The 13,369-nt window shown below is 43.7% G+C and overlaps 1 protein-coding gene and 1 long non-coding RNA gene across 3 annotated transcripts in view; one reads left to right on the forward strand and one right to left on the reverse strand.

Annotated features, from left to right (window-relative positions):
* The window catches only part of LOC139809211 (uncharacterized), a 169,257-nt gene that overhangs the window by 35,423 nt on the left and 120,465 nt on the right, over nucleotides 1–13,369 (forward strand). The gene's annotated exons all lie outside the window — the stretch shown is intronic.
* Nucleotides 1–13,369, reverse strand: part of LOC139809209 (tachykinin-like peptides receptor 99D) — a 74,793-nt gene that overhangs the window by 32,674 nt on the left and 28,750 nt on the right. For both annotated transcript variants that reach the window (XM_071771949.1, XM_071771948.1), the window contains exon 2: nucleotides 658–3,986. In XM_071771949.1, the coding sequence (XP_071628050.1) occupies nucleotides 658–1,115 (458 nt within the window). In that variant the 5' untranslated portion in view covers nucleotides 1,116–3,986. The remainder of the gene's footprint in view (nucleotides 1–657; nucleotides 3,987–13,369) is intronic.

Genomic DNA, 13,369 nt, shown 5'->3' on the forward strand with positions numbered 1-13,369 from the left:
AGATTTATTGAACTATATGTAATTGGATCTTGACGACGAAGTTTTACCTTGTCTAATCGCGGGACAGGTGACGCTAGAGCGCAAATGTTTATCTTTCTCGTTTCTCTTGGCTGACTTTCGACGTCAGATTGATCTCTGTCGTTAGCCTGAGGAGACCCGCTTCCGTTTTGCCGTTAACCCTTCACGACGTCATACGTACGACGCACCCACGCCGTACTTACTTCAACGCACACCCGATGCTTCTTTAGATAAACAAGAGGAAATGTATTTTCCTAGAGCCGGACATCGATCTAAGTGGGGTTTCAGCAAGAGCATTCACGCGCTAAAAGCGGGAACTCGCTCAAAGCGAGGGGAAGAAAGATGGAGCTCTCGCGCAGGAGTTAGAGAGCCACTATCTTCGGGATTATTGATTGTTTGATATATCTAAGGATCATGACGATGACTCACGCTTAGGCAGGACGATTAGCGTTGATGGATATATCCCTCGTTCGCGATAACATGTCTTGTACAATAGCAGGGGGGGGGATCCCTAAGCGACATTGCCCTAATATTAACTATTGTGACTTAAGACCGTGCTACCTTTCGCAATTCATTCTCAAGAGCGTGTTATCCCCCCCTCCCCCTAAATGGAGAAGAAGAAAGAAAAGAGACTCTTACCGGTCGATGGATATCGCCATCAAAGTGAAGACGCTGGCGCATATCGTGAGAACCGCGATGAACTGGGAGATCTTGCAGTAGAGCGTCCCGAACGGCCAGTGGCTGTTGAGCATATAGGTGTAATTGAAGGTTACGTTCAAGGTCGACACCATGGCGTCCGCGATGCTGAGGTTCACCAGGAAGTAATTGGTGACGGTGCGCATCCGCCGGTGCGCCAACACGATCCATATCACTATCAGATTACCGCCGGTCGCCACCGTGATCATGCCGGCGAACAGTAGCGTCCAGATCATCTGCCGCCACCACGGGAGCACGAATTGATTCCGCGGCGCCAGAGGCGCCAGATCCGTGTAGTTGGTGCCGTTGTAATAGGTGTCATTGTCGTACCACAGCGTCGTTGTCACGTTCCAGAGGTGAGACGTGGAGTTGTACGTCGTCAAATCGTCGAAGCTCTGCATCACGAATATCGCGGTCTCTTCCGTCGACTTTACGTTGAGCTACAGACGAGCGAGAAGGCCGTCGCTGTTTTTACGCCTCCGTTTGCAATCTTGTGTCTCGCGGTATCTTTCTTATCTCGCGCCTTAAAGAGTGCCGAGACCTCGCAATTTTTGTTCCCACGTTTACGGTTCTGTTATTCGCTCCTCTTCCTCCCTCTCCGAGATGCCCCGAGATTTCGATAATTATTTTTGATAATCTCTAACACAATTATGACATTGATCGATATCGCCGCGAAGGGACTCGGTGCATCGATCATTCGTCGAATGCGTCCGCACTAATTCATCTTTTTCAAAAGCCAAATACTTTTGAAGTACTTCGGTATCTGCAAAATTTACTTGTCGCTTTACTTGAAGGATAGAAATTCGATGCGGGTAGAAGCAGGGTTATCGTCTTTCAAGGTAAATAACTCACATATTCCTGTCAACCGCGCATACCAGTCGACCAAGTTGGGCGAGCTTTCACGACCATGTCGACGTAGCGCCGAGACTTGCGTTGCACTTGTTCTCGCGCACGTTATAGAAGGGCACGTTATAATCGAGGCATCGTCACAATATTCTAGTTCGCCGCATCGACTTTCCGTCGTCGCAGGATGAATCTCTGAATCGTGGTCAAAGAGCCGAGGAACATCCATCGGTCATACCTCGCGCGCTGTTGTCACTGTGCGCAAATTCCGTTCTACGCTCGCTCGGGGTTACCGATTCTCTCGGGGGTCAATTTTTCATGAAAGCGCGTTGGCTACTGGCGCCAAAAATACGGGCTTTAATCCCGGCGTGTCGCATCGCGTCGAATCACGCGTCGACGAATCGCACTCTTTTTCCGTTCGGTCGGATCTTAATTGGAAAAAATCGCAGCGTGTTGCGTGGGACGAATCGATTTTGGGGACGAGCGCGCACTCCTCGCTATCGCGCGCTGAGAGAATTCACAACCGCTTGATTATGGAAATGGTTAATTTCAGCCCCTTATCGATCACGTCGTAATGACCGTACTTTCATGCGACGGGGGCATTTTATTAATTCCGCCGCGGCGCCGGTGGCAGACCCGATAGTATTGGCGCGATTACCATATGCCTTCGCCTATTAAATCGCGGGGTTGTGGTACAGCCTTTGATTCGACGTCCGAGCTCTCCTCCACTTGCGTTTCATGCACGGGCGCTCCCCGCAGAATCCGATCGCGTCCCAAACCGCCGATCGGTTGCCGCCGAATGAGATTCCATTGTTCCCGCGGCTTATTCGCCGTAGATGAGTGCGCTTTTTTTCAATATTCGAAGCTTCGATATAACTTGTCCTCTTCCGTAGACGTAGTCGTCGCCGCGGCGAATTTTGTATCGGCTTGCCTCTTTTTTGCAAACGAGATCAGGAATCGGTAATGATCATATTAATCTCTCGGTTAGAAGGAAAGACTGACGGTTCTCTGGTCTACAAGAGGAGTTTTACGTTTAATTTTTTCGCCGTTACTCCAACCGCGTGTCGTTTAACGATTATTAAAGCATCGTTGATGTTTCGTCGTGAAATACGCTCGTCGTTTTACGACGAGGCGGTTTTTGCGCGTTAGCTCCTCGCCCGAGCATCGAGTAGATGAATGCCACCCCTGAAATTTGCGAGCGTGTTCGTTGCCTCGCGTTTTGCCCCCGAAAAAGAAAAGTTCCGCCCGGAGTGTCATGTGACAGGAACTTCTAAGGGAGCCGAGATTTCGCGATGATTTCCGTCAAACTGTCATTCCTGTCTCGCTCGCTCATTACTCAACGCCCTTTTCCGCGACATTGTGTACCGCGCGTCGTAATCAGGTCAGTTAAGCTTTCTTCCACGTCTCACACAAATGGAAAAGTTACGTTCTACGTCGACATTTTACGATTGCTTTACGGCCGATTACGTGGGCGGGGAAGTTTTCGTATCATGTCGCTAATAAAATCTTCCCAGCAGCAGAAAATCCGTGGTTATACCGTTGACTTTTCCCTCGCCGGATCACGCGCGGTGTAAAAGCACACCTTTCGCTGGCTTCGCGCACTCAATTAAATGTTGACGTCAAAACGTGCCCCAGAACCTGAATCTTCGTTTAAACGTTCAGGGAACTCTCGCAATATCGCTTGCACTTGGTTCACCGTTCGACGTCGCATGACGTCAGTCGTCCGACGCGCTTAGAATTTTAAAATGCGTCGGATTCGCACATTTTTCTTCACTACGACGACACCGCCTCGCAATCCTCTCCCGACGTTATTAAAACGGATTGAGAATTTCACCTCGTATTCCGCGCGAACGCTTCCGGAGATCTCCTTAATTTTCAATTGGCTCGAACGTTTTGTAGCATAGCGCGATTGCAGTGTAGATGGAACGAAGTCGTCCGTTCATAGCTGTGAGCTATTTTAAACGAGAGATAAAGGAAAGTGGCGAGAGATAAGTGGCGGATCGCGCCGCTCTTCCAGAAGAAAGTTCCCCGGAACACGTCGGAAGAAAGTTCGTTCCGCGCTCGCGAAATCGATGTGAAAGTTCCTCGAGAATAACGCGTAACTGGTCCTCGGGATGTATAATCCGTGAAACTCGGAGGAAAATCCACTCTTTGAGGAACATCCGAAAGGAAAGTTTCTACAAGAATTGTTGCCGATGAGACGACGGGAAAGTTAGATCCTTCTTCTGCCCTGGCCGACGTCGGAAAAATGCCTCTCATAGGCCGGACATTCTCGTGGAGGGTAAGAATTTACGTCATGGCGTCTATCTCAAGCATGACGGAGGACCTTGGTGGTATTCTTATCCCCCTCGCAAAATTCCACATTCATTCGGAGGGACGTGTCCTTATGCTGACGAATTCCTCCACTGCGGTCTTATCTACGCCTCGACCTGGAAAACACATTACAAAATCGAAATTATTTTTTAAGTTTGAATAAAGTGCTATTTGTGTGAAAGCGGAAACGCGAGAACATAAATTATCGCGCGATTTATCCGCGCTGAGCGGAAAACGCTCGGTCTGTACAGCTGCGGCTTAAAAAGCTCAGGAAATGTGAACGTACGGCGGATGAAATCCATGAAATTTCATCCATCTCATTCGGGATAGTGACAAAAAAGGAAGTATGGCCTGTATGCCGCCCGAGAAGCACGTTTACAGAAGGACGCGGAAGAACGAACGTGCTGATTACGAGCCGTTGAATTTCCCAAAGGAATTTAATTATAAAACCGTACCGCGGTGTGTGTACACCGCGGCGATCGTCTCGATTAAGATGTCCGAGTTGATTACGGTGAATTTCGTGTACCTTCGGATAATTATTCCATGCGATCATAATATTTTCCTTTCCTCGCAAGAGCTGTCGCTTAATCGATTTCGCATTAAATAAAATCGTCAGCGATTGTCCGGTAGAAAGATTTTATTGGATATCTCTTTCGTAAAACAATACTCTTAAATAACAATCAACTGCATTGTGCTATTTTAGTTTGATATTGCTATATATACCTCCATGCACGTACATGTATTGCGCAATGTCCGTTTAATTTCCCTTTGTCTAACAGGGGATATCATTTGCTTAATTGCGCCGTAGAACCGTGTTATTCTTTCCATTATTCGCGTTATCTACCGTAAGCTCTTTGCATAACATGCGGGGATATTACCAGGCAGGAAAAATAGAAACAGAGCTATTCCCCTCTTCCGATGGGATAATAACTGATATACGGTAACAATAATTGGTAGTATTTTAAAAGAGTATTTTCCTTATCCTCTTCATCTTTGTCGAGTGCCGAGTGATTTGCGATAACGTTTAAATATCACGAAATGTACGATCTGCACGATGTTAGAATCGAGATTGTTTTCGCTTACAGCACGATACTCCGTGATGGTCTCAAATAAATGTTTATTCGCATTGTTTGCTCACGAAATGCGCTTTTCTGCACGATACTTGTGGTTCGATCTAACGACGTGATGGCCCCGGTCTGATATTGCATGTCGTTAACATGCGCGTAAGAACGATTGTTGCCGGAACGGTGTCTCGCGGAAATATTGCATGGAACTTGATATGAAAGAACAGCAATTTTCTCGAACGAAGCAGAAAATAATAATCGGCGTCATAAATAGCTTCATTGTCGCAATCGTGGCACACGCCGCGGAGCCGTAAGATTAAATGCGAAATTATGCGAATGGTAGGACCTTTTTGCCTATATACACGCGTACATTTGAATAACGTCGCGCTATATAAATTGCAACCAAGCCATACCGCCGCTGGCAACAATTACTTGTTCAGGTTGTTATAGCGTAGAATGGAAATCGGAGTTTATGCGGCCTGCCTACAAATGAACAACAGATTAAAGTAACACCGTATCAAAGACACATTGTTATTCGCATTATCGCACGCACCAAATGGACTAAAATACGCAGATTATATATTTTCGTGTTTTTTTTTACATCATACATCCCTTAATTTTCTGTTAATTTGCAAATTATTTATATTCAACGCAAAAACTTGTTTCCCAAAAAATTTGTTTTTTTTTCTCTCTCGTAACCAATAACTGTTGCATGCCAACTGTTACGCGTGTCTCTGATATTTCATATCCCGCGTAACTCGATATTAATCGGGATTAATTGGATACCGAACGTGTTCTCCATTCGCCCGTTGTCGCATTGTTCACGCAAACCGCTCAATAACGCGGGTAATTCGCCGGAGAGTTCTTAAACTATGCGTGCACCAGGATTACTGCGGTATGTGCCCGCGACTATTCTCCGATTGCACGCGCTGTTCCGCGGTAGGATGAGTAGCGAATGAAATGAAGCAATTAACGCTCGAATATTGTTCCTGAATCTGAAAATAGCTAACGATCGATATAACGCGGGTGGCGGCGAGGCGGAGAGGGAACGTTCGGCGAAGGGCGTCGTGACGTTTGTGGCATTCGTGACGATGTATGTGACTTCATGTTCTCGTAACACTTGCAAACTAGCCGCGAGGAGAGATACCCACTCTCAACTTGAGGCACTCGGTGAATTACTAGCCCGGATTATAACCAAATTGTTCCGCAGACTGTAAAATTGCATTTACGTAATTGCTCTAATTTGCCGGACTATATGTGTCCGCGAGAGTGTAGGTAATTGCAAATTATCTCCTCGTTCTTCACAATAAAAATCTTTCGCATTGTCGTGCGGTATATTCTAAAAATATCGTTTGTAATTATCGCCGTCTCCTTTTGAAATGCACAGTTGTACGACTTGAATTAATCTATTGTACTTTTACGTACAACTTTCGGAACATAGAATTTGAATTGAAAATTCAAACCGAGAAATTAAGTATTAAAAGAACTGGAAAGGAAATCGATTTTACGTTTTTTTCTTTCCAAAATACGGTTTTCTAAATACGACTCGTCGATATCTTTTCTCATTGTCGATAAAAATTTCATAAATTAAAGTAATATTCTCGAATGCATTGGGTTCGTACGTGTTCGGCGAAAATGCTGTGTCGCGCTAGCGGTCGAAGAATGCAGAATTTATGCGTAGCGCGACGAGATAACGGACGAACGTGTGCGAAAGAATGGCGAGGCGTGAAAATTGAAGGTGCGACTTCCACGCTAGTGTTAAAGCAGGAAAGGAAAATGGGAATGCAGCCGTAGAAAACGAGTGGAATTGCTTCTATATAGGATGTGCTTTGAGGGTGGTACACGCCGGTACGATGCCGTGAAGTATGCAAATTGTGAATCACTCCGGACCGCACAACTGGTTACGCCGCACAGAAAGAGCCTCTTGCTCTTCTTGCGCCGGAAGAGCCAATATTTTGCAATTGGACGAACAAGCGTATCCGTCGTTCTCATGGAATCGACCGTTCAGGAGATACACGATCTCGTGGATTTAGAATCTTAGAAGGAGGAAAGCTTTTATCTTGATCGTAATTTTTATCGGGTTCTCAGTGCGAGTTACGTTAAGACGCAGATGAGAACAAATGGAAAATGTGGGATAAGAAAAGATATTAAGAGTAATATATTCTTTTGATGTGAATATTTATTTTTTTTGCACCAGCAATGTTCTATTCTATTTTATAAATTAACTATATAAAAAAACTAAAATATATACATATACAATGATAATATTTTCTTGCACTGTTAAATTTGTAGTTTCAAATTGTATTTAATTTGAGTTATTTTTAATTATTTCTATAGGTCGTCATTGCTCCTACTCAATATGTCGTTAATTTAACTAAACCAATGAAGTTAAAATAATAAATTTCGACACACGTAGCAGTAAAAAATAAAATGTTATTTAACTCAAGGTATTGGTTTAAATTTCATCCTTTAACCGTATACTTTCCAAGTAATCTTTCAATATATATGCGGTCATCGAAAAATAGCAGAAATCTTTCGTTAGAAAAACACTAACGGACAAGTTTCGGGAGTGATCGAGAGTAATAAAGTCCAAAGATAAATCTCGGTTGGTTATTTAACTTCCAAAGACTCTGACCGGTTTATTTCTTGCTGTCCCTTGAGGTTCGTTCTTCATCCCCTCGTAGTTTTGATATTCCCATTGTTTTCGAAGGACGCTGGACAAGGCCGAAATTTATTCGACGCGTACACAGGGCTTTGGAGAGTTATCGTTAGAAACGTCGCTGAAACATAGCGCAGTCCTTTTGTAACGTGACACAAAACAAACCGCAAGCTGTCTCAAGTTTCCGCATTCAGTTCCATGTACGCGCCATTTCTATCAAGCTTTCACTAAATTTCTACCAAACCTAGTTACTGCTTCCTTTCGCCATTTTCCTTCACGGAAAAGGACAGCGAACTATACGTATAAATTGAATGCTTTTTCACGATTTATCGCTTAATGTACCGGCTCGCATAAATGCACAAGGTCTAATGAGTAAAAGCCACTTATATTAGCTTGGTGTATATTGATGCTGCAGGCTTAATAATCTTTTAATAGCGAGGATAAGAGAAAGCAAAGCACTCTACCGAGAAAGCACACCTGCCTCGAATGCGATAACGTCATTACCTAATTATAAGAAAAGAGTGCTTTTTGTAGCACAGAAGAAAATATATAATTTGATATAAATAATAAAATAATCTCCATCAGGGGATTCTCGTATATATTTTCGCGAGTGTAAATTCGGGAAGGATACATACGTCTCCATAGATAAGAACGTACAGTTGAATTGGCATTTGTTTTATATCGACAGATGCGAACCGCGGAGGTGCGATACCACGAAATCGAAATCCCGGTAAGACAATGCGGGACAATGTAATCAACCGCTCGAAAATACGGCAAACTTACCGTTAACCGGAGTGGCACGCGAGATGTACGGCTATTCTCGCAACACAGCACTAACACTCGGTACCGGGGTTATCCAGAAGTCAGCCGACCGTTTGTTAAACTTTACCTATTCGCACGATATCTCGCAGTTGTGCTCACGACCCGTATATTTGCCTCGTCTTTCTCTCTTTTTCCTTTCCGCTTGCATCTGACTTTAGGTTGTATTCAGCTAGCGCCCACTTTATTACACTCAACAGCGTTTATTTGCACCTCTATAAGATAAAAGTGGCAAATTTAAAAGAATTATAGACTACAGTATCTCGAACAAATTTGTAGGAGATTTATGGATTTAATTAGATTTCGCGGCTGTGTACGTTTTCTTCTGAACAAATGAAATTGCAGTTTTGATTGCACAATTCTTTTTTTCGCAAAATAATTGCACAACTATCGGTTTTATCACTATATATATATTTAATGGAGTTACATTTGGATCTATATGCGGTCAGTTTAGATAGAATAAAAGAATTCCAGCGTAGAACAAATTTACATTCACGTATTCTTTGAATACATATTACTCTTTTGACCTCTTTTCTCATTCCATGCTTTCCTTTGATCGCTCTCATCTACGTCTTGAGTGTCATTATCCTAAAATTGTCAGAAATTTTAAGATATAGGGTTTTCGATAAGAGTCGTATAACTCGTAATAGAAGGGACCGATAAAAATTACGGTCGGAATAAAAGTCCTAATGATCACGAAGGTTTTATGAACGTTCGTTTCGTATTCCAATGTTGCAATGCTCTGCCAATCCATGGATTGACGAAATTGAAATGCGCGATGTCTTACGCTTCTATTGATCCGTAGGAATTGAGCGAATGGTAAAATATGGAGATGGAGATTGATGTACGTATTGTGATGATTTCTGTAAGATAAGGGAAGGCAATTCTGCAAGCTCAACAAGCATTCTGTTTGACGTCCATCCGCTCTCGGGCATCAAAGACGCGTGCTATAATGAAACGAGCGTTGCTCCGGATGCAAGACAGGCGTGCATTAACAATGGACGCACTCCGCTCGACGGGAAGAGCCCGTTCATCCATCTGGATGCCGTAAAACGCGATTCCGCTTCTTTTCCGGGCGACGGCAATGGCGCGCCTCACTTGCGCCTTTGGAAACGAAACTAATGGTATCCGACGGAAAATGGTCCTTCTGGTATTACGCGTCAGAAGACTCCCCACGACGTGAGAAATCTTATATATCTCCGACGTCGTCGCCGTTCGTTATGAATGCGATGGCGTTTCGTGCGCCTCTCGCGCGCGCGAGCACCTCCAACTATCGAAGCCGCAAGCGGCCGCCTTGACTCCGTACGATCGATGTATGTCGTCACTTACAACCGCGACAACTTGCCAGGCACTTGCAGACTCCCCGACCGCATTCTTCGCCGTGGAATTGAAATTCTCGGGGCGTCCTTAGAAACGTTGGCGAGCCGCGGGCCGACCCGCTTCGATACAGTAACAGCCCTAGTTTATGGCACTAGTTTATGAGCGTTATTCCGTCGTCTTTTATGTAATTTTCAAGGAATATCTTGCCGCGCAACGAGTCGTCGCTGAAGAAGAGAGAAACGTAAAAAGATTTGTCGCGACGAGGGTTTATTCCTGTCAGGCGGGTGACTTAAAAAAATGCCGGCGCTTACGGTGTTACTGCTCGACCGAGCGAGAAAAGCGCCCGAGAGAGGCACGCTTGAGAATTATGCTCTAAACGATAATAATATGTTTTCTTATAATTTCTTCGCGCTTACGGGAGGGAAAAACCGCGTGAGATTTATACCGAAGCGCTCCGGCCAAAGCGAGGAAAACGTACAAAGGATAATGGAACTTAAATCTCTCGACTAATCTTGAAAAATCGGACACGTTCCGCGTTGGTAAATTCGTTGGCCCGACGGGTCGAAATTTGATATACTGCTTTCGTAAGGTCGATGATTCGGCGAATTCGACGACGCTATATCGCTTCTGTATAATCGGTTAGCTAATTCGGGAATTGGCGCGATTTGATATTGCGACGAACGATATTTTATTTTTCGCAGTTCACCCTCTGAATACGCAGTCAGAAGAAACTGCACGCGATATCTGGGTCATACCGCATAGTTATTCCGTATGTCCTTGTAATATGTAAAACGGAATGTAGAAATTCTGTGTCCTGTTGGTTCGATAAAAGTCAAATTTGCAGTGGGCTTTTGTGTTGCTTTCTATTTGTGTATGTTCGTTCTTCGTCCCGACTTGTACCGCACACGTGCCTTCTATCCTCGTTCTCCTCAGAGAACTAGCAGTGCATTTTTAGATAACAATACGAGACAAAAACAACGATAACGACGGGTACTCGTCACTAAAACTGACATTTCCGCTTTATTGTTCATGCACGTGTTTCTTCCGCCGACGGGAGAGATATTCTCTTCAAGTTCCGGATTTACAATAACGCGCGACCTTATAAAGCTCTTTAACCCGGAATAAACGATTTCAGCTAAAAGCTATTTTTTGCCAAAATCTATTATTAACGCCACGCTACCATGTTTTTGAATTTATTGACCTGTCAACATACGTCTAGTATATTTTTTAGCCCTTGTGAATATACGCGGCAGTATTGTTAATTAATTTCTCGACTTTTCAAAGAACTGAATACTTAATAAAGTTGCGACTATACCGAATGTAATGCATCGAAGGTTTCGAAATTTACCGTACCATAAGCTTTCAATTCATGAAAGGATAAATTTGTAATAAAATAAAACAAACTTCGAACCGGAAAGCTTCCGTTATTAAAAAAAAAAACTCGGTACTGAAAGAATCAAGTAACAAAGCATAATGTATTACGTATGAATTTTCTAAGCAATTTTTTGAAAAATTACATATTTCAAATTTTCTGCTTTCTAATATGACATTTTCTCGGGTTAACTCTTAAATGCACTTTTTTTGCAGTATTCTAAGTATTTTTTTTAATAAGTAATGACCTTCTAGCCCTTCCCATCCATGAAGGAAAAAAAGGACTGGAAGGGTCAGAGAAGACCTTTTATAGATGTGCAAAGCCACGCGTTTTCCACCGTTGAAACTTCATAAGAAAGAGTAGACGGAGCATCGGAAAGTCGCTTTGCATAATATGCAAAGCTGCGAACTTAAGGGTTAAGCTGATTTTATTCACAGTAGATACATCCAGTACTCGCGACGTAACGATAGCGATTGAGATTGTATTCGAGCACTATTTCAATCACGATTACACGCCTTTGGTGCCCTTGATATGCGGGAGAACGCGTAATTTCATAGTTTAACATATAAATTGGAATTAGTTCATCAGTTATTGATATCTACCGTATGCGAAGGCCACAACCGATTGACAATCCTTCTCTCTATGCTCCGTATCGAATAATTTAATATGTACCTGTGCTTCGATAAGAACGAATTCCATTGCGATCGCGATATTCAATCACAATGCATTTAAATGAGTCGCTCAATGCGCACCTCAACCGCTCGATCTTACTATGATGCTCCGATTGTTCTTGTTTTTATCTGCATTGGAAAATGTATTGCGTTTGCAGCGAGATTACGTTGCTGCGCGTTGTTGACGACATCTGAGAGGCAAAATTCGCTGACTTAATATTGTCGGCGTTACGTCGGTAGAAATTTGAGCGGTTGTCTCTCGCTCGCGAAAGTCAATTTACAGTGCTCCTGTATAAACATGTAGCGCAGAATTCTCAAGAAGCCGAGAAAAATTTCATTAACTCGCCGAGGATGTTACACGAGTCGAGGACGAGAGAGAGGATTCGAGGAGCGGTTACGCTTGCTCCTTGAAGACTTACGATCACGAATCCCCTTACCTATCCTTGCATCTTCCCTTGAATTTCCTCTCGTTTCCCTCGGTGATTTGAATTATTAATGCGGGCTTCGTTCCCGTGTATCGAGATAGTCTTCGCGCACGCGAAATCAGCCCCGTGCGCGCTGTATATCTACACACGTATGTTAATGCGAAGCGAGATGCGGCGCGCTGTTAATACGATTAGCCCCGCGGTAATGGAGTACGCGGGAGCCGCCGGGTTGTTGGCGAAGTGGCGCCTGATCGTGTTATCAAGACACTGTCAATACTTCCCGAAGCGGTCCAAGTGCCACAGAAGTTGCTGTGTTGCGAAGAGAAGACGTCTCTCGGCGTGGGCGTGCGCGCCGGTCGGCATCGCCCACGATTCGTTGTCGTCCACGTCCCGTGCAGGTGGTCCCCGTTGTTATAAGCCGGATATAACATATCGTGATGATTTACAGAACGAATACGAGCGTTATTGAACGTGCAGACTTTTGGGTCATCGTTGCGGTGACGACGACGCCGACGACGACGCCGACGACGACGACGACGACGATGACGACAACGACAACGACGACGACGACGACGTGAAGTCGTTATGGATGATCTCGTTATCGATGGTCTGTCAATATGGGATTCTCAATTTCTCAATAGTGGCACCGACATGACAGCGATAAAGACCGACGCCATTCGGGCGCTAATGAGTTATAAAAGCACGAAGGGCTCGACTCTCTCCTGGAAAATTCGCCGAACTAACAAAAGGAATAGACTTGTTCTTAGACAGAGCCTTCTGGAATCGCGCTGAGTTCTGAATAAGCAATTACGTGCTAATTTTCAACAAATAATTACGAGCTCTTTGGAGCAAAAATTGAAAACAAAGCAAAAAGGAAATCAAAATAACGATATTAATGCAAACTAGAAACAAAGTCAAAATTAAATTTCTCGTGCAAGTGTTTATGTGATTTAATTAAAAATATCAATTGTCGATATTTATTTAAATCTAACTTGGAAGCAAAATATTTTTCTAGACTAGAACTGCATGTGTGACAATATTTGTTAATGCAATTTGGAGACATTTTAATCGAATCCAACGTTTGCACCTATTAAAATTTAGAGAAAGATAATAGAGAAGTGTGACTTAATTAATGTGATTTTTCGCGATAATTTAAAAACGAGAAAAAA

This window comes from Temnothorax longispinosus, chromosome 2 (genome assembly GCF_030848805.1).
Source record: "Temnothorax longispinosus isolate EJ_2023e chromosome 2, Tlon_JGU_v1, whole genome shotgun sequence".
NCBI classification, from domain to species: Eukaryota; Metazoa; Arthropoda; class Insecta; order Hymenoptera; family Formicidae; genus Temnothorax; species Temnothorax longispinosus.